This window comes from Rhineura floridana, chromosome 7 (genome assembly GCF_030035675.1).
Source record: "Rhineura floridana isolate rRhiFlo1 chromosome 7, rRhiFlo1.hap2, whole genome shotgun sequence".
Classification (NCBI taxonomy): domain Eukaryota; kingdom Metazoa; phylum Chordata; class Lepidosauria; order Squamata; family Rhineuridae; genus Rhineura; species Rhineura floridana.
Window position 1 is genome coordinate 1,324,262 of NC_084486.1, and position 23,440 is coordinate 1,347,701.

General features: G+C 45.8%; 1 protein-coding gene across 2 annotated transcripts in view; it reads left to right on the forward strand.

Moving 5' to 3' along the window:
* Positions 1-99: 99 nt before the first annotated feature.
* The window catches only part of NFKB2 (nuclear factor kappa B subunit 2), a 33,298-nt gene continuing 9,957 nt past the window's right edge, over positions 100-23,440 (forward strand). The window contains exons 1-15 of one of the 2 annotated variants that reach the window (XM_061634649.1): positions 100-306; positions 1,189-1,252; positions 2,559-2,637; positions 2,846-2,886; positions 3,020-3,118; positions 5,878-6,029; positions 9,047-9,153; positions 11,159-11,317; positions 12,280-12,384; positions 14,691-14,776; positions 15,881-16,019; positions 16,117-16,236; positions 18,547-18,756; positions 20,092-20,233; positions 21,183-21,297. In XM_061634649.1, coding sequence (XP_061490633.1) covers positions 1,229-1,252; positions 2,559-2,637; positions 2,846-2,886; positions 3,020-3,118; positions 5,878-6,029; positions 9,047-9,153; positions 11,159-11,317; positions 12,280-12,384; positions 14,691-14,776; positions 15,881-16,019; positions 16,117-16,236; positions 18,547-18,756; positions 20,092-20,233; positions 21,183-21,297 — 1,578 coding nt within the window. In that variant the 5' untranslated portion in view covers positions 100-306; positions 1,189-1,228. Of the gene's footprint in view, positions 307-337; positions 533-1,188; positions 1,253-2,558; positions 2,638-2,845; positions 2,887-3,019; positions 3,119-5,877; positions 6,030-9,046; positions 9,154-11,158; positions 11,318-12,279; positions 12,385-14,690; positions 14,777-15,880; positions 16,020-16,116; positions 16,237-18,546; positions 18,757-20,091; positions 20,234-21,182; positions 21,298-23,440 lie in introns of those variants that run through there. The other variant, XM_061634650.1, reaches the window with a different exon arrangement.

Consider the following 23,440-nt stretch of genomic DNA (forward strand, 5'->3'; position numbering starts at 1 on the left):
CTTGCCTAAGGGAGCTTCCGGCCCGACCCGGGAGCCGCGTCCCGAGCGGCGGCGCTCCGCCCACCCTTGTGCCGCTTCCGTATTCACTTCTGCTGCCTTTGCACCTCGGCCGCTTCCCGCTTGGCGAGGGGAGTATTTTCCGTTGCCCTGACAACCAGGCCCCAGCCCGCGTCCGGCGCTCGTCTGGGAGGCCCCGCCTCCTGACCGGGTCAGCTGATTGCTAAGAAGCCTTGCGGGAGGGGCGTGGCTTAGCAGGCCCGGAGGAGCGCAGCCGTGGCGGCTCGGAACCTCGCCGGTCGCCCTCAGGTGAGTGGCGCGAGGCGCCTCCCGCGGATGCACCCGCTCTCTTCGCGTCCCTTCCTCCGGAGTGACCCCCTCTCCCCTCCCGCCCCACTTTTCCGGGGGGGGGTCTCCTCCGCTTCTCGCTTCTCTTGGGTCTTACTAAGTTCCCGCAAGACATCAGGCGGAGGAGAGCAGAGAGAAGCGCCTCCTCCTCCTGCCCCTTCGGAGAGCCGCTTGCTACACTCCTCGCGTAGGTCGCCTTCCCCGCTGGGGTGTCCCGGCCACGTGGGGGTTTCCCAGGGTAGGGTGGGGTGGAGTTCACTCCGAGCGGGGCGCCTCGCCTGCAGTTTTGGCTGCACCTGGGAAGTCAATGGGGCCAGTTCTCGGCGGCCCCGGGCGGGGAATTGCAACTCTCCCTGGATCGGGGCCCATACCCGGCTGGAGGTTGTCTTCCGCCGGTGGGTGAAGAAAGGGCTCCAGTCCTCTTTGGTGCGCTGTTTTTATTTGGGAGGGAAGGTGGGAGCCCCAGTGGCCTGTGCGGGACGTAACTCTTGAGTAAACAGGCAAACTACTAGAGAGAGTGCGGCAGAGCTGCCGCTTTTCCGCAACCGACACGCCCAGTGTGTGGATATTTCGGGGTTTCTGCAAAAGCAGCAACAGCAGCAGGAGGTACGGGGGTGGGGTGGGGGGTCGGAGGGATACATATCGTCAGGCTGAGGAGTCGAGAAGAGACGAAGGCGAGCGCCTCCCTCCTCTCTTTCTCCCTCCTGCTCTGCTGGGCTTCTAGGGACTTTCCATCGGCGTTTCCTCGCCCGCCCAGTTTCCGCCTGTGGCTCTTTCGGCAGCAGAGGCGGCGCTTTCTGTCTGTCTGTCTCGTCTTCCTCCTGCTCTTCGATTCTTTCGCAGGGCCCGACTACCAGTTCCGTGACTGCCGCTTCGACCGGTCATGGATTGCGACGGCTACCACGCAGTGAGTCACCCGTAAGGGGCTCCCTGGGCTCATCTGCCGGTTGGGGGAGTCCCAACCGCCTCTCCCCACTCTTCAGTTCTGCCATATGCAAAAACTGGGCTGCTTTGCTGAGCGTTTCTGTTCAGCTAATCTTCCCGCTTCCAGTCCCGAACGTTAAAGTTACTGTTAGTAAAGACTGCCTTCTCATCTTTGGGCAAATCCTTTAATAAGTTTAAAAAACAAATCTCTGCTTTTTACTTATTTATTATTTGATTTATATCCCGCCCTTACAGCAGGAGCCCATTTCTTGTTTAGCGGACCCAAGTCTACCACCACACATGCCTGAGATGGGTAATGCCCAAGCAATAGAACTGTTTATGGCCCAAGAAGTAAAATTATTTAGTACATATCTGCTCCTAAAGTGCCAACCCACAAAAGAGACTGCCTGTTGTGTGTCTGGGGGGAAGTAAATCCAGATCCTGTGCTAGGGGGTTCTCTGTTTTGCCCATGCAGCAAAGGAGTCTGCCCCTTGTTCCTATCCATAAGTTACTATTTTGCCTCATTCCAGTTAGGAAGCATGTTCAGATCAACTTCTCCTGAAACCCAGTGGGGTGGGTAGTTCTTTAAAAACACTCTGAAGCCATTGAGTCATTCTGAATTGCTATCTATGGAGAAGGTGTGGGATGGTGTGATCTGTCTCCTCCACCCCTGACCTTCCCGTATTGAGCATGAAGGTGCGAAGGGTGTTAGCATGTTTAGTTGAACATACTTTCAATTTCTGTTACAGTTGGGACCCTGATTGTGCAGGGTTCCAAATCACAGGGGGAATTGTAAGCGTGTCCAACCTAGACTCAACTGCAGTTCCCCTTCCAGCCTTCCTGCTCAATGCAGGAACATTGGGGATGGAGGGAACAGGTCTCCCCTGTGTGCTCCTGTACTTCATCCATGGACACAAATTCAGAATGCTTGGAAGAGGACTTATATGTAAACCTTACTAGGTGTAAGAATTAGAGGCACTCTTCTCTATTGTGGGGGAGGAGGGTGTCCCGCACTATCAAAAGTTCAAGAAACACTGCCCTAGATGTTCTCATTTTGAGCAGAGAGGTTTATCTCCACCCCCTGCCCCAGGTCTGGTAATAGGGGCTTCATTGAGCTGTTGGTTTTGCTACAACAAAGATGGGTAGCTCTTTGTATACCCCTAACAGATTCTTATTTAAAGCGGTCTGTGCTAGAACTCATCAGCTCATCTTGAGTGTGTATTTTGTGAGTCTTTCCCCTTCTGTCTCTGACACTTGGCAAATAAGTCTTGATCCCATTCTGTTTGCAGTGCTTGGATGGGATAGACTATGATGATTTCCAGTTTGGCTCTCATCTGATTGAGCAGAAGGACCTGCTCATGGAGACAGGTAAGGAATGCTTTGGGAAGTGATATGTACTTCAGGGACAGTACGTTACAAGGGATGGGAACACTGGAAGGTTGGTGGCAGGAGTGTAGCTTCAGTTCTGCTGGTGTATATTGTGTCATGCCTATGAAGTATTGTTTAACTGCATGTTATGTGATCGTGTGGATATAAAACATCGACCTGATCAGGCTGTTTTCTTTTTTATTCTTAGCTGAAGGCCCATTCCTCACTATAATTGAACAGCCAAAGCAGGTGAGGATATAACCATGTTTAAAGGCGCTAGATGCCCCAGCTATATCCTGCCACAAGCAAGCTTTTCCCAAGAAGCTTGGCTTGCTGCAGCTGGCCATCTGATGTGATGTCTCTGTTTGCCTATCTTTGTCAGCGAGGTTTCCGTTTCCGATATGGCTGTGAAGGTCCGTCGCATGGTGGGCTGCCTGGAGCATCTAGTGAGAAGGGACACAAGACTTACCCCACAGTTAAGGTGAGCATCAGATTGCTTTGAGATATTTCTGAAAAGTGTTTAATCGGCAATTAGTTTTGCTGTATTTGAAAATCTTAAGAACCACCATACTGAGATAGACTGCTGGTCTGTCCAGTCTTTCTGATTAGCAGATGGACATTTTGTGCTTTACAAATTCTTCAGGGTCCCAGTGTTTGCTGTCATAGGCATACTTTGTGACTTTATTCCTGACTATTTTAGACAGGGCCTGTAGATGTATGATGTTACTCTTGTGCTGTTGGAGCCTCTGTTGGCTTCGTGGCTGAGCTGGTGCTGTGATCCAGAATGTTTAGCTGCTCAGGGAACAAAGATGTTTGCTGCCCAGCTCCTTGGCGAGAATTAAATCTTGGGGCAGGTTGAGTCATGGGGAGAGGTTGGAAGGGGATCCTGGAGACAGATAGTGTAGGAGTAGGCAATGGACTTGAGAATATGAATGAAAGGTAGGTGGAGAATGAGATTTGAGGAAAAAGGCAGAGGAGATGGGAAATTGGGGCAAGAAGGGATTCATTGGAGGGCTTTCAAACTTCACAGTGCTTAAGATTGGGGAGGATTGTGTGCTGTTGAGGAAAGGAATGTTGGAGATGCTGATGAGATTGTTCAGTTTCTCTCAGCTACCCAAGGCAGCAAGGACCTGAAGAGTGAGGATGTGGGGAAACAAAGGGTGGTGGAGACCAGGAGGTGCAGAAAGTAGGACAGGTCAAAACAACAAAGGAGCTACAGTTAGGAGGGCTGTGCATTGTTATTGGGAAGGTGGGGAAGTAAAGGAGTTCTGAAGAGCTGGGGACTGTAGGCCAAGGGCATAGGATTACTGTGTCAAGACTGGCCTTACCCAACCTGATGCCTCCAGATGCTGATGGGAGTTGTATTTGAACCACCCCAACCAGCACAGTTGGAGGACATCACATTGGCTACCTCCGGTCCAGACCATAACGGGAGTTCTGCTAGTTGTGGCACTGCAACAGATACCTAGCAACAGTGGGTAGTGGTGGTCATGGGACTGAATAGCAAGTGAATCAGCCAGTTTTTTTAGTTGCAGCCTTCTAACTTGCCCTCAGTTGGTGATGGACAAGGCCTATTCTGTAGGGTAGACAGAGTGATCGTGCACTGAGCAGTCAGTATTAGGCTGGTTTGCTGAAGCTGTTAATGATCTTCCACAGATTTGTCTCGTTCTTCTCAGAACTTGACTTGCAACAGCCTCTGCTTCAAGGGGCAAAATGTTCCAGGTGTTACTGGATGGAAAAAATAAATGCTTGTGATAGGGGTTAAAGCTCTTGTTCAACATAGTGTGGTGAAATCATTTTCAGATGTTAAAAAAAGTAAACAACCATTCCCTATCTAGTTCTTCAAGTCCACTCTTCTGTCTTCTTTTAAATACTCTTCTAACCCTTTCGTTATAAGTAAACTATTTCTATCCCTTTTTTCTTGCTTTTCAGTTCTGTGTGGTGACGGAACTGAACATAGTACTACAAGTTGTTGAGGCGCAATTGATTTATAGTGGCATTAAGCTTTTTTATTTTATAACCCCTATATACTTTGGCTTTTTGATGGCTACTTAAAGTGTCTTTGTCTATGCCATTGCAAGGATTCATTTTGTATAAGGTTGTCTGCATTGGGATCTGCAGCCAGGGCAAGAAACGTTGATTGTCATCTTTGGAGATAATTTGTGGTATGTGTTTGTGGGCTAATCCCTTCTGGGGAAAAGGGAGGTCTATTTTAGGTGTACACAAGGTACTATCGGGCCTTCTTCATGTGAAGAAACCCAAATTCTACACCAGCATTTTTCTCTTGTATGTCAGTAACCAAGTTTTGTTGTGTAATTACAGAAAATGAATTATTCTGGCCAAGATTGCATTGTGTGTGTTATTTTATATTATCTGACTTCAGTTTGCTTACTAAATTTTAAAATCTGTTCATTCTAGTTTTGATGTAACACAATTTAATAACTTTAAATTGTGGTTAAGGTATAAAATGTGACAGTAATCCAAAGAGTCTCTTTAGAAGTATGTAATACACCAGACTATTAAACTTATTTAGTGACTTATTTCTGAATGGATTCAGAGGCCTCTCCTGAAACTCTCCTGAGAGCTGCTTTGGGCAGCCGACAGCTGCTATCAGAAGGTATATTGTGGCCTTGTAGTGGAGACGTAATGGCTGTGTTCAGACATAATGCTATACTATGGTTTAGTTTACAAGAATGAGCCTACTTCCCCCTGCCCCCATCGCAGCACATGAACATGTGCTGTTCATTTCTTCTCTAGTACAGGAGACTGGAGGCTTCCACTACCATTTTTAGTTAACCACAGTTAATGAAATATCAGCATGTTGTCTGAAGCCTATATTTGGTTAATCTTAACTGTGATTAGCAAAAACAGCCCAACTTCACAAACCATGGTTTAAGGTTGGTCTACTTTGGCTAACCATACTGAGGATTAAGCCCCGTTTTTGTGTATTTGGACAATGCAGCAAGTTACAGTTAATAAAAAATGGAAGCTTCAGGATTACTTGCAGCTGTGTAGAAGGAGGCTGGAGGGGAGTGTATGAGGTGAGGGTAAGTTCATTCTCATAAAGCTAAACTATGGCATAGTGCTTTCTTCAAACCAACCCACTATAAATTGTTGATGGGAATTCTAGGGAGGAATGGGCCTAAAAAGTTTCACAGAAAAGTTACTCCCCCTTTCTCTGTCTCTCTAAGAAGGGACTCCAAGCACTTAGACCTCAATGTAATCCTGTTTCATTGGCAGATCTCTAATTATGCTGGGCTGGCTAGGATAGAAGTGGACCTGGTGACTCACACAGACCCTCCACAGGTGCATGCCCACAGCCTTGTGGGAAAGCAGTGCAATGAAGCTGGCAATTGCATCGTGACAGTGGGCCCAAAGGATATGACTGCACAGTATGTATGAACCAGGGGAGGAGGTATTGTACAGAACAATATTTTTTCATAATATCATGTGGCTTTCTGTGAGCATAATGGACTGCTACACCTTCAATGTAGCTGTACTCCTTTTGTGCGTTAGGCATGGATCCTAGCCAAGACTTCTCCATGAAACGATATAGTATTGAAGTGCAGAAGTGTGGTCTTCTGGTTCTCTAGGGAACCTGCAACATTAGCTGCAACATGGAGGTTTGTCCTTTGCTGAAAGGGAGGGGGAGATATTACACACACTACTCTCTTGTCTCCAGAGTCCCTTCTCAATCTGGAAGTAGACTGGGTTGCAAGCAGGTAGACGTGGGTAGCTGTGTTGGGTCTGTTGCAGCAAAAGCAATGACGTCTTGTGTCATCTTAAACTAACAGATGTATTTTTGTTAAAATGCACTCTTGATGACCACAGAAGCTTATGTCATAATAAATTTCTTGGTCCAAGATGTCACAAAACTCTTTATTGTTGGATGGCAAATAGTGATGTGTGAGTGCTACTTGGCTAAATTGAGAATTGGATTGGTGTTTGAGCAGCCTTCTCAGTCATCCAGAAATGGCTTGTCTCTCCTGAGAGTTCATTCCTGGTTTTGTACTGTTGGTTCATGTATGCTGAAGATACCATGTGCATGCATGTTACCATGTTGCCCCCTGCAAAACAGAAAACAAGCACATTTTGGAACGATGAAATTTATACTTGTAAAATATTTCATTAAGAGGAAGGGATTAATATTTCCTTTTGTGTGTATACTCGCAAAGCAGAATTTTAATAATTCTGAGTTAGAGCTAAGAATTTGGGAAATTGCATTTGATACATAATGTAACTGAATATTACACACTGGTCAAATATGTGTACTGAACCAGTTAGCAATGAATTTTGTCACCATCACTTACTGCAATATAACATTTAGAAAGCTTTTTCTCTCTGCTCCTCATGCAAGAATAGGACTGCCTTCCTTCAAATTCCTCCCATTGTTTTCCTCTCCTGTTAGTGAAGGTTAGAAGGTGATTTTCTCCTCCTGTAAAGGCCTTTTGCTCCTGCCCAGAACAGGCATACCCTGAAAAGTTAAGTATTTCATCTACAACATTCCAGTATTCTTTACAGCAGTGATGTAAAATGAGGCAGTGGTATTCCTATATTACAGGTAGGGACTAGGAAACTGGCTTTCCTAAGCCACCCTACTGAGTTTGTGGCTTCGCTGAGATTCGAACTAGGGACTTTCTAGCTCACAGCATGCTCTCATGACCAGATGCAGCCATGTTTCACTACTAGATACTGATGTCTTAATTAGCTTTCATATTTCTGTTGCATCTTTCTTAAAAGACAAACCTGATGTGCCTAATGCAAGTATAAAATGGATTTATTCTTCCTCTCAGAGGAGGAGGAGGACATTTGGGAAGAGGAAGTCTGCCTATCCATCTCTGCAGGCAGGGCTACCTGGTCTTCCTATTTCTCTCCACCATTCCAGTGGAGGGAGGAGTCCTTTCCCAATTGCTATCCCGCCTTTTCCAGGAGGGTTGGGTTTTGTCTTGCTGCTTTGGTGTTCTTGCCATAGAGCTTTTGGCTCTATTTCTCCCCTTCAGCTTTCTTTCTTCCCTGCCTCCTCTAATCTTGGATGGGACTGTCTCTTTTTCAGAGGGGGGGGGAGGAAGAAAGGAAGGACTCTCTGCTGACCCAGGGGAAGTACTGTCCTGAAAGCATCCATAAATCAAATTCTTTCCTTCAGGTCTGGACTGAGTCCTTTGCCCATACACTCATATAAATGAGATGTGGCATTTTTTTCACTGGGTTTCATCTCCTGCATGCCTATTGTCTTGCCTTCCACTGATTACAGCAGTTTCTCAAGGGGGCAGCCGTGATGTGCCCACTGACAGTATGTCAATTTCCTATATAGAAATATTACTGAGCTCTCAAGTCGCTTTTGACCCTGTTTGCTTTATACCATTAGGTTTCTGACCTTCAAGGGGCTCTGGGGGACTTTTAAAAAATGTGTTTGGGTGTCAGCAAACTGGGGGGTGTCTTTTAAGGTCCACATTGTGATCCTTGTTAATGTCAAGGGAGACTCCATCCCATCTTGTTTTGTGCTGTCCGTCTGTCTGTTTTTGGCCGTTTTCATCTGAAAGTTTTAGTTCATGAAGTGCTTGCTTTAATGCTGCTGATCTGGTGCCATGTTGGCAGTAGCACAACATTGAAAGCAAAGGAAAAGGGGGAGAGGAACAGCGGATGACGCCAATGAACAGGGGCCTCATTTTACCTAGTGGATGGACTGGCCTGACTGGGAGGAAACTTCCCTCTCAATGGTGAAGAGGGAGAGGCCAGTCAGCTAGCCCTGGCTTCAGAGATGGCTGGGTAGAGCCACCCTTCACAGGACAGCCTCCTTAGCTCTGAGGAGAAGGAATGCTCAGTCTTGTAGTCTTGGGGCCTAGTGAGGGGGATCCTGCTGTTTCTCCTGGTCCTTTCGCCAGCTGCAGGACAGCTGCTGATGGGCTAAAAAAGGTATCTTGATGGGCTCTCTCAAGTATTGATGTTAATAGTAATTATCCAAATGCAGCTAAAACGAAACCCAATTTTTGAAGAGTGTGTGTGTGTGCATATTTTAGAAAAAGCAAAATATTCCATAGGTTCCTGCATTCCTTTTAAAAGAGCAAAGAGCCTGAGGATTTTCAGATTCTGTTGCAGTGAATTGCTTCTGCATGCACAACATCATTATTTATTTATTTCTTGACCTCCTGCTGCTTTCATCATGCCTTTTTATTAGCATAATGAGGTAAATAAGTGTATCTTTAGTAATCTACAGTTTCTCTTTGTTTTATTTTAACCTCTTATCGTCTGTACTCCTGTCTTCCATTACTTTTTGTCTAAATGTGTTCAAAACACAAACATGTTGTACTGTTGACAAGGGCCTCCTGCTCTTGTTCTTGGGCAGGTTGCTGCCCAGCCTGACATTGTGTGGCTTTTGTTGAAACGGGTGTTGCAATGTGTCCTTTCTCAGATTTAATAACCTGGGTGTGCTCCATGTGACCAAGAAAAATATGATGGAAGTAATCAAGGACAAACTGAAGAAGCAGAAGATGCGAAACAGACTCCAGTCTTTGACAGGTGACCTTGGACTGGGAAGGAAACAGTGGGGAGTGGCTTACTAGGAACTGAGCAGCAGGAGAACGTCATGATTCTAGAGTTTCTTCCATGATAAACTCCCCAGTTTGTTCTCTTCCCCCTTACTTTTAGGCTCAGACCCAAGGCAAGAATAGGACATTGGATTATTGCCTCTCTATCAGCTGCAACTAGTCCTTTACTCTGCTACAATCTGAAGGGGACTTCAACAGTGTGGTAGTTGCACTGGATTGAGCATAGGAAGTTGGCTTATCCCAAGTCAGACCATTGTTCCACCTAGCTCAGTAGTGTATACTGACTGGCAGCTTTGCCGCAGCGTTTCAGGCAGGAGTCTTTCCTAGCTCTACTTGGAGATGCCAGGAATTGAACCTGGAGCCTTTTGCTTGCAAAGAATGTGCTGTGCTGCTGAGTTACAGGCCCTCCCCGAATTGATATCTAGAACTGTCTGTTGGCCATCCACCTGTGACACTGTTTGAGGTTTGTGTTCTGTCTGGATCGAGGCTCTGTGACTGATTTGACATACTAATTCAGTCCCAGTTCATACTGGGGAAAGGGGAGCAAGTTTCATACTGAATTTCTAATATGAAACATGGCACTGTGTGGAACAAGTTAATTAGTGTTACTTGTTAACAACAGGCTTCTGGGTGACAAAAAGCTTCACATGTTGAGAGTTTGTCACAATTTTCCTGTGGGCTCTTTCCTACTTTGCAAATAAAGACTGAGGTTTCAGAGGCTTCAGGCTTCTCCAGGGCCACACAGGGAGTCCATACAACTGAGTTTAAAGGCTCTTTAGGTTCCATACAGAATGTGTCTTTGGGCATGTGTAGAATTTATTATTATTTATTAATTAGATTTATATCCTGCCCTTCCTCCCAATAGGAGCCCAGGGCTCTTGATAGAGCAACCAGAATTGGACCTCTCCCACTATGGAATTTGGAAGGAAGATCTTTTAGCATGGAATCACCTTCTTTCGGGTGATGGTGAGGGAGCAGATTGAAATCAGGTGTAGCTAACAAGGGCAAGGTACAGGAATAAAAAGATTGAAATTAGATAAGAGAGTGGTTGAAAGTGAAGAGCAGAATTGAAAGTTGAGGATAGAAAGGAGTACATGAGAGAGTGGCTCCCTAGAGCTTAGCTCCTGATTCTGCTTCCATTGCCAGAGCTCAGGCTTGAAACCTCAAAACAAACGTTGACTCTGAGTTTTTGCAAGTGCCTGTTGCTTAGCTTTCCATAAGATTGCCCTTTAAATGTGGTAGGTATTGAGGTATTTCCTTCTAGAAGCTGGGCTCTGCCATTGGCACTGATGGGGCAAGTGAAAGCTCTGTACCTTAAAGGAAGATTCACTACCTGTCCAACCTCCTAGGCTTCATTAAAATGGGATAATTTGTATACGTGTTCTTTCTTGGAAGAAGGATGTAATGATCCAAAAAAGCAGAGCAAGTCAGGACTGCCCCCACTGTAGCCTCTGATTTTATTTTTAAGACAGACACGAACATCTTATTATGAGGGATTGGATGACATACATTCTAGCCAACCCTGTTCCACTCTTCTCTATATGTCCTGTGTAATGTATTCTAGATATAACTTACAAAGTAGCTTCCTCTGCTGCTGTCACATACAGTAAGGTGCAGGAGTGGCTGCCTTCATGGCTAAGGGTCATCATTCAGCCCAGAGGTCCTGGTTTCAGTCTTGCCTCTGCCATGAACGTAGTAGATGACCTTGAGCCAATCACATTCTTTTGGCCTCAGTCTCCTACCTGTAATTTGGGGGTGTTGATTGTGACCTGTCTTGTAAAGTTTACATCGAGCACTTTGAATACTTGGAGCACTGTGTAAACGCTAGGTCATTGGCCTTCTACTTGTCAAAGTTGGGATGCATGTGAGATTCTCTCTTGTCTGGGGGAGGGGTAAGGATATGCTGTGCAGGACTCCCAGGTTTAAGGATATAACCGGTGTTTGTCAGACTTGTGATTTATTGTCTACTTTGGCAGAATCTGAACAAGAGGAGATTGAACAAGAGGCAAAAGAGCTGAAGAAAACAATGGACCTCAGCATTGTCCGCTTGCGCTTCAGTGCCTACCTTCGAGACAGCAGTGGAAACTTCACTCTAGCCTTGAAGCCTGTTATCTCAGACCCTATTCATGATAGCAGTGAGTCTTAATTCTTTTTGTCCATTGAATGACACAGTTAGGGTATCAATCTTGTTTAGAGGAGTGCCATTGAGTGTCTGCTACTGTGCCTACTGCTTGATCAGGGTTTGAACAGCAGAGTCTTATGTTCTTTAGGGCCCTGCTGGATCAGGGCAGAGACCCATCTAGTCTAGCATCCTGTTCTCACAGTGGCCAGCCAGATACCTATGGGAAGCCCAGAAGCAGAGAGTGCATGAGCATACTGCTTCTGACAGTGGAGGTAGAGCATAGTCTTCATGGCTATTAGTCATTTTTGTTGAAGCAATTACGTAAATTATGTAAACTTGTGGATGCTTTCCCATTTGTACAGTCTGTTCTGCCTTGCTTAAATATTAATGACAAAGCTAGACATCAGTGTGTGCCCCATCTGTGCACTGCACAATGATGCAACTGCAGTTAGGCCCCAGGGTTAGCACATACTGTTGAGAGGAGGAGTGGCACCTGTCCCCCCAGGAGTCTGATTTTTAGTATTTTGGATCTTGCAGACATTATAGGGCACTAATTTCAAGTCCCCACATTTCTGTGTTGGAGAACTTACAAGCTCAAGTTGGGGAACTGGACCGTATGTGAGTCCACAAATTATGGACATCAGGTGGCAGCCATAAATCACTCTTGATTACTTCCTGACCAAACATGTATTGAGACCTTCAGCCAAGGTATCCATGCATTGCAGAGAACTACTAGGGAAAAGAGGTCAGTCTCTCTTTGCATCACGTTTTGGAGACCCCTGGAAGAAGCAAGAGATCCTTCCTGCTTGAGTGTCCAAAGCCTGACACAAATGGGAAGACTGACCCAGCCCTTTCCCAAGTCCTTCTGTGTGTGTGTCTAGAGTGCTCAAGAGGACAGGACTGATGGTGACCACATGCCCACATCCCTCCAGGCACGTGCATCTCACATACCTCTGCATTTTTCTTGCTCTGCAGAGTCTCCTGGAGCTTCAAACCTGAAAATCTCTCGGATGGATAAAACAGCGGGCTCAGTGCGAGGCGGGGATGAAGTGTACCTGCTGTGTGATAAAGTCCAGAAAGGCAAGTACTGTCCCATATTCCTCTATTTTCTCATAAGGAGAAAATCCTCCTTTTTATTTGTATAAGGTCTCGGTACCTGAGAACTTCAACAACAGGAAGCATCATACTGGGTTCACCATTGTGGTGTCCATGAGGTCTTCATCTGCCACCCAGGAAGTCCCTTGATTGTGAGGGTGGTTATCTTTTTCTCCCTTGAAAAATACATACAGTTGAAGACTGACACTCTTTCCCACTTCCTCTTTCAGCTTTATGTGCTTTATAAGGCTCAGATTAATTCTCCTGGATCTGACTTTTACCCAGATCCTTTGGGAAAGTGTGCGTGCATGCTTTTTCTTTCTGAGGGTGGGGCTGATCCGGGGGAGGAGAAGGGACAAGGAGGGTCATTTGCTCAAAAATCCAAATGTGCCCACAGGCTTAAAAAGGTTGGTGACCTCTGCCTGATTATATTCATGAGTCTTGACAGCTTGGTGCCTTGTGCTGCTTTTGAACATTATCCAGTCATCTGGATGGAGACTAAATGCTGACCAGGATGTACTAGTTTCTTTACGTAGACCTTTACGGTTCTTCTCAGACTACTAGGTAGGATTTTCCAAGTGTAACCATGTGTGTATATATAAGATTTCTTACCTGCCCTTCACCTTGAGGTACCAGGGCATCTTACAACATCAGAATATACAATTATAAACACAAATAAAATTATTACAAGCATGAAACATGTAAAACCATTCCAAATGGAGCAGAAAAAATTAGTAGCTTTGTCTTGTTTGTGCCAGGCTTGCTCTGGAAGAGGTGGCTATAGGCAGTGTTTTCCAAGGCAGACCGTCCCCTTTTAAATCAGCTCTCAAAGTAAGGGCTCTCTATCAGTGGAAGGAAAAGTAGTGGGAAAAGTGCCCTTGCTGCTGTAGAGAAGGACTTGCAGTCTGAAAATGGCTTGGGAAAGTGTGTGTGTGTGTGTGTGTGGGAAAGATCTGCAAGGAGACTGGCTTTGTTACAAGTCATTTAAATACTGTGGAAATTTTAGCCCACACAATTTCCTACTACAAATTGTGGCTGCCTCAGATAGGAGAGTGCAGTAAAACCTCAGTTAACAAAGTAGCTGTGTTTCTGGACATTACTACTTTAAACATAAACTTTGGTACCAGAGGTAGGAATAACATGGAAAAATAGAGAGAGGTTCCTACACCTGCTCATAGATGGTGGGGGCAGCTTCAACAGGCTTTTTAAAGGGTGCTTGCCTAGCACCCACCCCTCCTCCTCCTTTCTCCTCCTCCTCCGAATTGTATTGGATCCTTCCCTCCCCAGCCCTGGGAGAAAGCAAGGGATCTCTTTAATGCAAAGCAAATGCACTGGCTGGTCAGTTTTACCTCAAAGCAAAGGCATAGGTTTGAAAGTTCATCCATAGAAAAGCAAAGCTGGACAGTTTCACCTTAAAAAAACCCTTGGTTAAAAGGAGCTTCCTTCCTAGAGGATTCATTAACTGAGATATTACTGCATCGGGTGTGGGTATATTGTGCACACACATCCCCCCCCACTTTTTTTAGTGGGAGAATGTCTCCGAGTGCAATGGATTTCCAGATACTGAGAGGCAGGATTGGACCTATGGTTCCATAGTGGATACTGGGTCTCAGGCAGGTGACTGGAGTGAGCCACTGTGGCTGCTTCAAAGTATGATTGACGTCTGGAAGTCAGAATAAGCTATGCCTCGGGCTCAGGGTAAGGTAGGGAATGATGGTGTTCTAGTAGGGATGGGCTGTGGCTGTGCAGTGAGGTGACTGGATTGATTGCACTGACAAAATACGGTCCTTCCAGCAGTACAGTATTACACCAGTTAACAAATCCTCCAGGAACTAAGCTCCTTTTAACAAAGGCTTTTTAAAAGGTGAAATTGACAAGCCTGTGCCTTTGCTTTGTATTACAGAGATCTCTTGCTTTCTCCCGGGGCTGGGGAGGGAAGGATCCAATACAATTCAGAGGAGGCGAAGGAGGGAGAGGGAGGGGGTGCTGGCTGGTCTCCCTTTAAAGCCCCTGTTGAAGCTGCCGCCACCGCCTATGAGCAGGTGGAGGAACCTATCCCTATACTTTCCATGTTATTCCTACTTCTGGTACCAATGTTTCTGTTAAAGAAGTAATGTACAAGAACACATCTACTTTGTTAACTGAGATATTACTGTATAATAATGAGATTGAGGGAGGATCTTTGGAACGGAAGCTCTGTGCTGGCTTAGAAGTCTGGAACATGGGGACAAGGTGGGTTGGCACAATAAGCACTGATATTCTCATGGTAAGTGACTCTCTTCCTTCTCTAGATGATATTGAAGTGCGGTTTTATGAAGATGATGAGAATGGCTGGCAGGCCTTTGGGGACTTCTCCCCTACAGACGTGCACAAACAGGTATTGGTTCGGTCTTGAGAGGCCTGAGTTCAAATCAAAGATCAGTCATAAGTGGGTTTGAGTAAACTGCTGTCAGTTGTGTAACATCCTGTGCGGTGCTAGGGGTCAAAGAAGAAGGCTGCCATAATATGTAAAGGACACGAAGTGCTGTGTGTATTGGATCTTTAAGGATTGTTAAGTTTCTGCTCTGGTTTCATCTGTCAGGGAAAAATGAGATACTCTCCTAGTACAAGACCCACCCTCTTCCCTAGCTGTGTCCCTGGCTGGGCTCTAAGATGGTCTAGGAATTGGTGTTGAGTTTCCTTTTTTTTTTTTTTAATAATTTTTATTCAAATTTTTCAAAAGACAAACAAAACAAAGTCAAAAAAAACATAGCAATACATCAACAAAAAATAAAAATAAAATAGTTGACTTCCGATTTGTCGCAGATCAGCTATAAGTATATAATATACATCAAACCTGTCCCTTAATGTATACATACAGAATCCCTTTTCTCCGTAGGCTGTCTTAATTAATCGTCAAATCCCAGTATCATCATTTTTTTTTTTTAATAATTTTTATTCAAATTTTTCAAAAGACAAACAAAACAAAGTCAAAAAAACATAGCAATACATCAACAAAAAATAAAAATAAAATAGTTGGGTGTTGAGTTTCCTTAGACTTTTAGCACTGGGGATTTTTGACAGTTGTGTTTGAGGTAGAAAGCAGGACCTCATTTCCTTCCTGAAAAGCAAGACTTTCCCAAGTGATTTATTCCATTCTTCTCCGCCCCCCACATTATAAAGAGCTTCCACTGTAACATACTTCCATAATTTTGTTCTTTTTTCATTTATACTATTTCTTTTTAATTTTAAAATACTTATTTCTCTTTATTTATTGCATTCTGAAACGTCTTGCTTTATTTTGTTATAAGTTCATAAATTAATATTAATTGTAAAAATCCTTTTTAAAAAGTGGGAGTTGTTATTTACCCCATAAGGCTATATAGCAGCTGGCACATATTGTAATATTGGTTCTAGGGGTGCAGGTAGCCTAAGGGGGGGGAGGGGGTGATCTGACTGTACAGTGTGACTCCTTCCTCCCCCATGCTTTGTGTCCTTGCAGTATGCCATTGTGTTCCGCACACCGCCCTACCACAAGGCCAAGATAGACCGTCCAGTCACTGTGTTTCTTCAGCTGAAGCGCAAGCGAGGGGGTGACGTGAGTGACTCCAAGCAGTTTACCTACTACCCGGTGGTGGAAGGTACAAGGCACTTGTACCAGAAGTGATGTGCTACTTCTCTTTTTTAACACCATGGCAGGACCTGTCCTTAACAGCTCCTCTGTGTTCTTGGCTGCAGATAAGGAGGAAGTGGAAAGGAAGCGGAAGAAGACCTTGCCCCAGTTCCCTCAGCACTTTGGGGGTGGCGCGCCCATGGGAGGTGCTGGTGGTGGAACAGGTGGATTTGGTGCTGGCGGAGGTAAATGTTACTCTTCCTTCCTGGATGCTTTGGTGGATTGGAATTTTGTTCTTACATGGTCTCCTACTTCCTAATTTTGAGATCAGAGGCTTTTTCTTGCTCATAGTCCTGCTGCAGTGTGTAAAGTCCATTTCTGCAAAATTCTGAAGCTGGTAGGTGGTGCTTTGACCATTTGCCACTATTGTGGACGGCCAGCTACCCCTGGATCTCCTTGGGCAAATGCCACCTGACTATGGGGAGCAGAGTTTTAAATTAACAGTTTCTAAAATGTTTATAGCCTCATCCTATGCATGTGTATTCAGATGTATGTCCTATTGTAGGTAAGTATGCATAGAGTTGCAGCCTTAATAAGAACATAAGAAGAGCCCGCTGGATCAGGCCAGTGGCCCATCTAGTTCAACATCCAGTTCTCATAGTGGCCAACCAGGTGCCCATAGGAAACCTGCAAGCAGGACCTGAGTGCAAAGAGCACTCTCTCCTCTGTTACCACTTCCTATGACTGTTTACTTGTGGTTCCTATAAATTGTTTACTTGAGGGTCTCTCCCCAGCATCTTCAGAAGTGAAAGCAGCTGCAAAGGATTTCTTTACCTGTTCTGTGACTTCCCCACTGCCCTCCCTTCTACACCATTTTCATTTTAAGAGCTGCACTGCCTTTCCACTGTATTTTTAAAGAAGTCTTTATTTAGCTTAAACACCTTTAGTGATGTGCTTCCCTCATTCCTTCTGGTTTGCCATGTTGTTGGCTTACATTTGTTTTGCCAGTATAATATTTCCTTCATTTTGGCAAGGCTTTCACTTCTGTAAAAACAGATGTCTTACCTTTTTATAAGGGCCCTCCGTGGCGCAGAGTGATAAGCGGCGGTAAAGCAGCCGAAGCTCTGCTCACGTCCAGAGTTTGATTCCAACGGAAGGAGGAAGTCGAATCTCCGGTAAAAGGGGTCGAGGGCCACTCAGCCTTCCATCCATCCGTGGTGGGTAAAATGAGTACCCGGCATACGCTGGGGGGTAAAGAAAGGCCGGGGAAGGAACTGGCAATCCCACCCCATATAAACGGTCTGCCTAGTAAATGTTGCAAGACGTCACCCTAAGAGTCGGAAACGACTCGCACTACAAGTGCGGGGACACCTTTGCCTTTACCTTTTTATAGCTTCCTTAACTCTGTTTAACCAAAAGGACACTCTTTGCTTTACTCTTGCCTTGCCTAATGTGATAAACATCTTCTCTACGCTGGATAAGAGGCAGGCCAGACAGAATTTGTGTAAGTACTTTTGTGTAGTTGAAGAAGGATTAGGGACATGGGAAGCTGCCTTATATGGAACTATTAGCTCATCTGGCTCAATGTTGTCTGCAGTTACACTGCCAGTGGCTCTCCAGGATTTCAGACAGGGACCTCTCTTGCCCTACCTGGTGATGGCTGGGAATTGAACCTTGGGGCCTTCTGCATTCATTTAGCTATGGCCTTCCCTGTGCCACTAAGGGACTGATGAAGGGATTGCACTGTAGTTAGGTTCCACAAGCTTCTTTGATATGGAAATAATTATTGCTGCTGCCAGTGTGAGAATCTGGACTGAATTGCTAAAAGAGCCAGCAGTAGTATGCTTAATTATCACTTGGGCAGAGGAAGATTACAAAAATGCTGATCCTTAAACACAGTTTGCTCTTGAGGCAGTTCCAGTTTCTTCTGCAAATGCAAACTGCTAATTCGCTGCACACTTTCCCCTGTGACTCGGGAGATAAGTGTTCTTTACAAAGACAAACCACACTCCACTCCACTGACTGACTCATTATTTTAATTTACTGGGTTGTCTTCAGTACAAAAAGGATATGGATAATAACAGACCTCTTTGCAAAACAAAGCAGGAGGTTCTAATGATGATTTGATCACTGACAGTTAGTAAGCATTGAGCTGAGCATGTCCATTACAGGAGAATGTGCTGCAGATCAGGGTTTCTGGGTTACAAAGTGGGGAGCGCAGTCTAGTTGCTATTGGCAAATAGATGGCATGCTAATATCCAGCCTGCAGTAAATTGAATGGTGCAACTTTGAAATCTGACTGCTGAAAATCGTCTCACCTCTTTTATACCTGGCCGATCACTGTGCTTAAAGTCTTTTGTTTAAGATGTTTTAGAATACTTTCAGTATTTTTGTTTGCTGCCCTGGGCTCCTCCTGGGAAGAAGGGCGGGATATAAATTTAATAAATAAATAAACAGTACAAAAGTGCAGACCTTAATAAGGTTTGCCATCCTTCTGGTACCAAAAGTTAAATGGGCTAATAGAGAGACCTCTATTTTTGTTGTGCCTTCTTTAGCTGGGAATCCCTGGCACTCATCAGGATACAGTCCTTGCAGCAACAGCAGCATCTACCTGTCTGGCACCTATCCTGTAGGCAGCTACCAAGGAGGAAGAGGCATACAGATGCCTAGGTCTGCCAGACCAGAGGAGGGTGAGCAGCAGTCCTTAGAAGCTGAGAGCCAGACCTTCATGGCGGAAAAGCACTATCTTGAACTACTGCAGCATGGTATGTCTGGGAGACCAATGTCCACATTTGTCTGGGTTTAAGAGGTAACTTGAAGCCGGCTGATGTGGTTCAGAGTTTCCTGTAAACAGTGGTTTACATCATCACATGCCACAAGTAACAGTAGTCACAATGGCCGGCTCTTCTCCTTCCTCCTCTCCCCACCCAATCAACAAAATGCGTGATGCTGCTTCCGTTGTAGGAATCAGGCATATCTGTATGTTCACACGTTTAATCCTCTAAGCCGCACGGACTTTAACTCGTAGCATGAGAGCTGCCAAAATAACATAGGTGTGTTCATTTTCACATCTTACAATATCAAACCTGGTCCATGATGGCAACTGGTATATGTAGGGAGAAATGGATATAACACTTACAAGGCATTTGTTCAAGATGAGATGGGTTGAATGAAAGCTGGTAAACCTTTGCTGTTGTGGGGGCAGGGGGGCAGCTGCAGATAAGTGAGCTGGTGTGAGATGAGACGACTATGCTGCTGCTGCAGGAGGCGGTTGCTGCAAAGGGATTCTTTCCCGACAGCAGTTGGGATGCTGCCTTGTACCAGGTCACACTGTTTGTCCATCTGGGTCGGTATTGCCTAACTGGTTGTGGGCTGAAGTCCTTCCCATCACCAGCCACCTGACTCTTTAACTGGAAACAGTGGGGAATTTCCCTTGGGCCCTTTTGCTTGTAAAGCATGTCTTCTGCCATTGAGCTGCGGCCCTTCCCCTGTTGCAGGAAAGTATTTCCTTTGGGCAGGCTTTTGGGGCCACATGCCAATGGTGGGCAGAGCCAGAAGAAAGACTGGACAGAGCAACTCTTAACCTTTTGTACATTGCAGCCATGCAAAAGTCATTTTCTACACATCCGCTCTCCATCCTTCATCCAGGCAAGCAAGAAGTATTGTCAGAGGTCAAAAGTACAGTCCAGCCAGGCAAAAGCACCAAGAGGGTGTGGAGCAGGGCCAGTAAGGGAGTGGTCTGTGGAAAGAGGGTCTAGAACAGCCTTTCCCAACCTTTGGGTCCCCAGGTGTTGCTGGACTACCGTTCCCATAATTCCTGACCATTGGCCATGCTGGCTGCGACTGATGGGAGTTGCAGTCTAGCGACATCTGGGGACCCAAAGGTTGGGAAAGGCTGCTCTAGAAGACTGTCCGGAAAGGCCGCGTTCAGCCCCTGGGCCTGAGGGTCCCCATCCCTGCCCTGTTGGAAGAAGGCTTGATAAGATGGAGATGTGCCCAGGGAGATTCATGTGTGATGTGCTGGAGCCTGAAGGGTAAGCAGAGCAATCTTGCACAGGTGGGGGTTGTGTTCATGCTGTACCATTTCCCTGTCCACCTAGCTCAGGAGTGTAGCTCATGGATGCTAATGCTAGCTCGGCGCAGTGCTCAGGCGCTTCTGGACTATGCCGTTACTGCGGATCCACGTATGCTGTTGGCTGTGCAGAGACACCTAGCAGCCTCTCAGGATGAGAACGGAGACACGTGAGTCTGTTGTGCAAAGACTGGGTTCTCTCAGCCAGTGTTGGCTGATGGGTGGAAGGAGGCAGGAGCAGGCATCTCTGGGCACTTTGCTCTGCTTAGAGTACTTGTTGGGGGGGCAGGTTTCCTCGGACATTCTGCCATTTGGGGGGCAATTGCCAGTTTACTGTAAATCTTCTGCTGAAAGCAGGGCTCTGAACGGTTGACTAGGAGGCCACAGACCTCTGTGCCTCCGGGATGGAAATGAAAGTGGTCATGGAAAGGAATTCTGCAACCTCCGTGAGCGCTATAGTCAAACTCCCTTGGAGTTAGGAAGCATTTCTTGATATCTGATCTGAATTCATTCCTTAGTATGAGCTCCAAGAAATTGTTGTTCCCATAATTTTTGGTTAGCTTTTTTGATGCTTTCGGTAAAGGCTGTTCCCTTTCCTCTGTCTTTGGCTTGTGCCCATTTTCATCGGCTTTTTTCTTATACATCAGGTGGACTTGAGCATTTTTGTTCCTCTTGGAATTTGTGTGCTGTTTATCCTTCTGGAAGTAGTGAGGACAACAGACGATCGGAGGCTGCGGTGTGGGGGGAGTGTTGACTTCTGTGTTCTCATGTGGGGCCCTTTTCCATTCAACCTCAACTGTCTTGTCACAGTTTGTCTGATCTTTAGTTTGTACTCCACGCATAGTTGTACCAATCAGCATACGTGTCCCACTGTCAATATTTAATTTCTTCCAGTACTATAAGAAGCAAACTCTCTTACTCTTGGGTATGGAAAAGCCCAAATGTAGGGGGGGGGGGTTGGATTTTTTTCCCTGGCAACTTGAAAAGGAACGTGGTGACATACAGATGCCATCATGATGTGTTTGACTTGCTTCTGTTCCTGTCTGCAACTGATAAATGGTCTGTACATGTGAGCTGTATCTTCTTGCTCTAAGTCCATGGTCTTCTCTATTTCCACAGGCCTTTGCATTTGGCTGTCATCCATGAGCAGGCAGCTGTGATTGCACAGCTGGTCCAGGTGGCAGTTAGCATACCCAATCAACAGATTCTCAATATTGCCAATTACTTGCAGCAGGTATAGTGCATAGTGTTGTAAGACGTGGTTTCCCCCCTCCTAGCGCTGGTTAGTGTACATGTGGGGGTGGGTGGAGAGTGAGAGAGAGTGTGTGTCGGTGTCTGCGTACATGTCTTTTTGCTTTTCTACTTTCCCCAGGGTTCTAATGTGGTGGTCTTGCACAGACTCTTCCTTGGGTTTGTCTTAAGAGGGAAATAGTGCACATCTTTGGAATCCACTTGTCCCTTGGAATCTGCAGGTCTAATTTGTAGATATCTGCTTGGCTGCTTCTTAGGCAACCTCCTTTTTCTTTAGTTCAGGACCAGCCGATATGGTGTCCTCCAAATGTTGTTGGGCTATAACTACCATAATCTCTCACCGTTAGCCATGTTGATGGCCTGACGAGAGCTAGAGTCCAACATCTGGAGGGCACTGTGTTGGCTACCCCTGCTTTATTTGTTTATTTGTTTATTTATTTATTTATTTATGTATTTATTCTATTTCTATACCGCCCAATAGCCGCAGCTCTCTGGGCGGTGCACAACATAAAAACATCCAATATACAGGTAAAACATATATCAACAACTTAAAAACAGTATATCAAAAGTAGTAGAACATAATTAAACATATAAACAACTACAACACAAGCCTAAAAATATTAAAAGCGTATTAAATCAATTAAAAGTATTAAGATGTTAAGATGTTAAGTAATTAAAATTACTAAAATATTAAGAGCGTAAGTGCAAATGTAGGTGTTAAAAATAGATGTTAAAAATGTTGTCAAAAAGCCTGGGAGAACAAAAAGGGTTTTACCTGGCGCCGGAAGGACAGCAATGTTGGCGCCAGGCGTACCTCATCAGGGAGAGAGTTCCATAGTTCGGGGGCCACCACAGAGAAAGCCCGTTTTCTTGTTGTCACCTTCCGGGCTTCTCTCTGGGCCCTTCGATGTTGAACGCAGTGTACGGGTAGGTTCATATCGGGAGAGGCGTTCCACCAGGTATTGTGGTCCCAAGCTGTGTCAGGCTTTATAAGTCAAAACCAGCACTTTGAATTGAGCCCGGAAGCATATAGGCAGCCAGTGCAAGCGAGCCAGAATCGGAGTTATATGTTCACATCTCCGAGTCCCTGTTAACAATCTGGCCACTGCAGTTTGCACGAGCTGCAGCTTCCGAACTGTCTTCAAAGGCAGCCCCACGTAGAGTGCATTGCAGTAGTCCAATTTTGAGGTTACCAGTGCATGGACAACTGAAGCAAGGTTTTCCCTATCCAGATAGGGGTGTAGTTGGGCCACCAACCGAAGTTGATAGAAAGCATTCCGTGCCACCGAGGCTACTTGTGCCTCTAGTGACAGGGATGGTTCTAAAAGAACTCCCAAACTATGGACTTGCTCCTTCAGGGGGAGTGCAACCCCATCCAGAGCAGGTTGAGCCTCTCCCATCTGGTCAGGGGAACCACCTACTAACAGCATCTCAGTCTTATCTGGATTGAGCTTCAATTTATTTGCTCTCATCCAGTCCATTACCGCAGCCAGGCATCAGTTCAGCATCTTGACAGCCTCACCTGAAAAGGATGAACAGGAGAAGTAGAGCTGCGTGTCATCAGCATACTGGTGGCAACGCACTCCAAAACTCCTGATGACCGCACCCAGCGGCTTCATGTAGATGGTAAAAAGCATGGGGGATAGTACTGACCCCTGTGGAACTCCATATTGGAGGACCCAGGGTGCCGAGCAAGACTCCCCCAGCACTACCTTCTGGAGACGACCCGCTAAATAGGAGCAGAACCACTGCCATACAGTACCTCCAACTCCCAAATCAGCGAGTCTCCCCAGAAGGATACCATGGTCGATGGTATCAAAAGCCGCTGAGAGATCAAGGAGAATCAACAGGGTTACACTCCCCCTGTCTTTCTCCCGACAGAGGTCATCATACAGGGCGACCAAGGCCGTCTCAGTGCCAAAACCGGGCCTGAACCCCGATTGAAATGGATCTGGATAATCAGTCTCATCCAAGAGTGCCTGGAGCTGGTCTGCGACCACTCTTTCTAGAACCTTGCCCAGGAATGGAACGTTCGCTACTGGCCTGTAATTGTTAAAAATTTCTGGGTCCAAGGAAGATTTTTTCAGAAGTGGTCTCACCACCGCCTCCTTCAGGCAACCAGGGAC